General features: G+C 44.1%; 1 protein-coding gene across 1 annotated transcript; it reads right to left on the bottom strand.

Annotated features, from left to right (window-relative positions):
- Window positions 1-1,837: 1,837 nt before the first annotated feature.
- Window positions 1,838-3,153, bottom strand: LOC134503268 (chemerin-like receptor 1). Its single transcript, XM_063312019.1, has one exon. It carries the CDS (start codon window positions 3,094-3,096, stop codon window positions 2,035-2,037), a length of 1,062 nt encoding a protein of 353 aa, XP_063168089.1. The 5' UTR covers window positions 3,097-3,153; the 3' UTR covers window positions 1,838-2,034.
- Window positions 3,154-4,005: the final 852 nt, after the last annotated feature.

Raw genomic sequence — 4,005 nt, 5'->3', positions numbered from 1 at the left:
CAATATCTGTAGCTCAGGTTTTAACTGTGGAGTCCTTGGTGCTCTCTGAGCTTGGTGGCTGGCTTGCAGACATTTCATTACCTGACCAGGTAACATAATCAGTGCTCTGAAGAAATTTAAGATGTGTGGACTTCAGCTCCCAGAAATCCCCAGCCAGCAGGCTGGCTGGGCAATTCTGGGAGTTGAAGTCCACACACCTTAAAGTTGGTGAGGCTGAGAAACACTGCTCTACAAGGTTGCTATGGGGATAAAAACGGTCACAGAGCCACATGCACCATCTCGTGGTCCTTGAAAGGAAGACAAGAGGTAGATGATGCCACTTCCTTTCTAATGTTGAGGCGAGGGACGGGGTGGGGGGAGAATCTTCCTGCCTTTTCCGTAGGATTCTATTTGTGTATTTCTCTGTGAGCTTGTTGTAAATCATAACAACAAACCTGCAGTCCTTCACTGAGCCCACAATAAAAATGTGCATCACAGTATAACAGTTTAAAACATCCCCTTTAAAACTAAGAGGAAACACAGAGCAAGCCAGAACTGTAACACCCTGAGCTGGGAGACTTTGTGTGGTTTTTCTGAAGCTGATGGCCCCCTCTGGATAGTTTGGACTACAATTCTCACCATCCCCAGCCACTTCCCATCAAGGCTGGGTTAATGAAAGTGAAGAACACGATTCTTTTTCATTGGTAAAGAATAAGCAAAGGGCAAAACACATGGTCAGTGCTGGAACAAAATGGCTCAGGAACAGACCTCATGAAATTTGAAGGAAAGGTGAAGAATTTCCTTTGAACTGTAGTTCAAGAAGGATCATTGCAGAATCCCTAAGAGAACTAGGGTGGAACTTTTACAGTTATCTGAGTTAGAGACTGAGTTATCTAACAAATGAATTTTACAGCCGTTTGTCAGTTGTCCTTTGCAACATGTGTTCTTGGTATCTGCTTATGATCCATCCATCACAGAGGAAAAGATTACAGACACACTGCAGAACAAGTAGGGGGTCAGCTGATCCCACCGATTTCAGGACAGACTATATCAGAAACAGCTTCTGTATTTCCACACTTCTCACCAATTTCTTACGTTAGCAAGTTCCTGTTTTCTAACAATCATAAACGGTAAATAGCGCAGTAGAATATAATCTCTCATATACAAACTGCAGGCCAAAGGGACATACTCCCTTTATTCAAAGCAAGAGGGACAGATGTTGGCCACTGTTTTTACAAGGCTACAGGGTGGCCTGTGCTTTGGCTAAAATTGGAGATAGCCCAAGATGAGGCTGCTGATGAATCAGATCTCCAAAGAAATAAACGCTCAGATGTGACTAACAAGTAATATGGATGCACATTATGCATATACGCTGTGTGATGATCCCAGTTCTCAATCAGCTCTAAATCCTAAATATAGAAATTCTCAGTACAATCCATTGAGGATATAGAAGAATTCTTTATTAGGAATAAGCAGCCTGAAAAGAGTAACATGAATTGTAGGCAAAGCCCTGAATGAAGTTTTTTCCGCTCAATCTTTGAATTCAGCACTTTCCCACTCCATGTCAGCCCCTCCTCCTGAGTCTCTTATCAACTGGTATTTTCCCCCTCAGCTTCACAAGCCCCCACCAGTTCAGCCTCCAGACTCTGCTAGAAAGCACCGACAGGTCAGGTCAGCCTTGACGCTGAGCTCTTCTGGAAACGTTCCCCAACTGCCTCTTGCTGGAATGTCGCCCCTCCTCTTTCACCCAGGCAGAATTCACTGGTGCTGACACGCATCTTCCTTGTAACTCTCTGTTTACACCCCTAGGCACAAAACCATGGCAGGGTTTTGCAGTTGGGCAGACCCTGACACGCTGTTTGACTAATGCAAAACAACGAGACCAATGTTTCACAGCTCATGATGGGAGAAAAGGCCGTTCTCTGTCAGCCCATCTCACCTACAAGTATTTGTAACTTTAAAATGTCCAGAAAATATAGGGGTGGGTGTTTTGGGGTGGGACAGAAACAACAACTGAAATACACAAATTCAAAATTCACTGGTAATACTTCATGTTTACGGTGTTGAGTTTCCACAATGCATCGGATAGACTTCTGAGGATGTTGCCCGCTCACCGATGGAAGACACTTCCTTATTGTTACCGATGGATCCTCTAATTACAGAGCTGTTGTCTTCAAGCAAGGTTTTCTTGAGTGCCCTGATTATGTTAGAAAGGGTCAGCTTTTTGTGGAAGTCCATGCTCAGGAAGAAGTAAAGGACAGGATTTGCACAACTGTTGAGATAGGCCAGGAAGGAAGCAAACAGATTAGTAAATGAGAGCGCTGTGCCAGACATTCCTGCCAATTTAAGGAGATAGATGATGTGATATGGTGCCCAGCAGAGGAAGAACGTGACCACAAGAGCCAATATGACCTTGAAGGGCTTCTTTGACTGGAGGGAAGTGTGTCGTCTCCTCATTACCACCGTGATGATGCCGTAGCAGATCACAATGATGGTGAAGGGGGCCAAGAACCCACATATCAGTCTCAACATATAGATGGTCACTTTTACAACTTGCTCATTTCCTGCTAGTTCAACCGAGCACTTGGTTCGGTTGCCCTTAGTGACCACTCTTCGGTAAAGGTAGAAAGGGAGGCTTGTGACAATGGCCATGAACCAAGCTCCACTTGCAGCTAGCCATGCCAAGCGGCTGTTACGATGCTGTCTGGACCATATTGGGTAAGCTACACAAGCTGCCCGGTCCATGCTGATTGCAGCTAAGAGGAAGACACTGCAGAACATGTTGAGGTACTTGATGAAGCCGCTGGCTTTGCATACCAAGGTTCCAAACCCCCAACCCTCATAGATAGCAATATTTAGAAGAGGTGCTATACGGCAAAAGGAGAAGAGAAAGTCAGCCAGAGCTAGATTGAAGAACCAGATGCAGCTGATGGTCCATGAATCCTGGCGGATAGTGATCCAGATGACAGCTCCATTGCCAAGGGAACCAAGTAGAAAAATCACCCCATAAAAGAAGACCTTAAGCATGTCCATGAGCCTGCTCTCATCAAACTTGGTTTCCAAGGATGGTGGCATGGATGCATTGGAAATCCACAGAGCAGTGGGATTCACCTCCATGATGTAATGGAACTTTACAGAGTAGGAGGAATAAGAAATCAGATGGTTCTTCTGTCGTCAAAAAACCTGGAAAGGGAGAATCAAAGAATTAGTGTTATTTCACCCGCTTGCTCTGGAAATCTCCAGAACGTGGAAGAGCAACAAAGGTGCTAAAGTAGATGTATTCAACAGACAAAACATCTGTAATCTAATACCTTTTCTTTTCCAAAAACATGGCTAAAGAAAACTGAGAATCTTGACACACACACACAGGTTGCTAAAAGTTTGATATCAGTCTTGGCAACTGGATATGTTTACCTTTTTAGCCCTGGATTTGTCTCTAAATTTTCTAAGTTCTCTAGGGCAGAGATTTTGTGATCCTCTTGCTACCCACCCTTTGATGCACCAGGGTTACCTGTTTTTCTGCCACCCTCTTTGAGAGACCCTGAAAAGCCTGTTACATATAGAAAATACATGTTCTTTTCTCCAAGCCTTCCCGATGGGATGCTCCAGATCTGTTGGATTTCAGTTGCCATAATTCCTCACTAGAGGGTGGAATTCTAACACCACTATTCCAACAGTTTCAGGATGAGTGAACTTTAACATACTCATGTTGAACTTACTTGGAAACAAGCCAATCTGTTTTCTTTATTACGTTTAGAAATATCTCAATTTCTTTCTGAACTGATCCAGATTTAAATTGGAGCTCATGTCTCACACTTAAAAGTGTCCAAGTTGTCTTCCTTCCTACCACAAATCACCCCTCCCCTCCCTAAATGAGCTGGGGTGAATAACCAGACTTTGCTAAAAGAAGAAAGGGAGGATGAGGTGTTGTTCCTCCCTAAATCACCCAAAATACTTCTGCATTTTACAGGGGGGCAGAAAAGTAGTGGGCAATGTTTCTGCTGATGGTGGAACAGGCTGCTTGGA

This window comes from Candoia aspera, chromosome 10 (assembly GCF_035149785.1).
Source record: "Candoia aspera isolate rCanAsp1 chromosome 10, rCanAsp1.hap2, whole genome shotgun sequence".
NCBI lineage: Eukaryota > Metazoa > Chordata > Lepidosauria > Squamata > Boidae > Candoia > Candoia aspera.
This window is presented reverse-complemented; position numbering and strand designations above follow the sequence as displayed.

Excerpts from the sequence above, each read along its gene's own strand:
- LOC134503268 (XM_063312019.1), bottom strand. The coding sequence starts at position 3,096 with ATGGAGGTGAATCCCACTGCTCTGTGGATTTCCAATGCATCCATGCCA.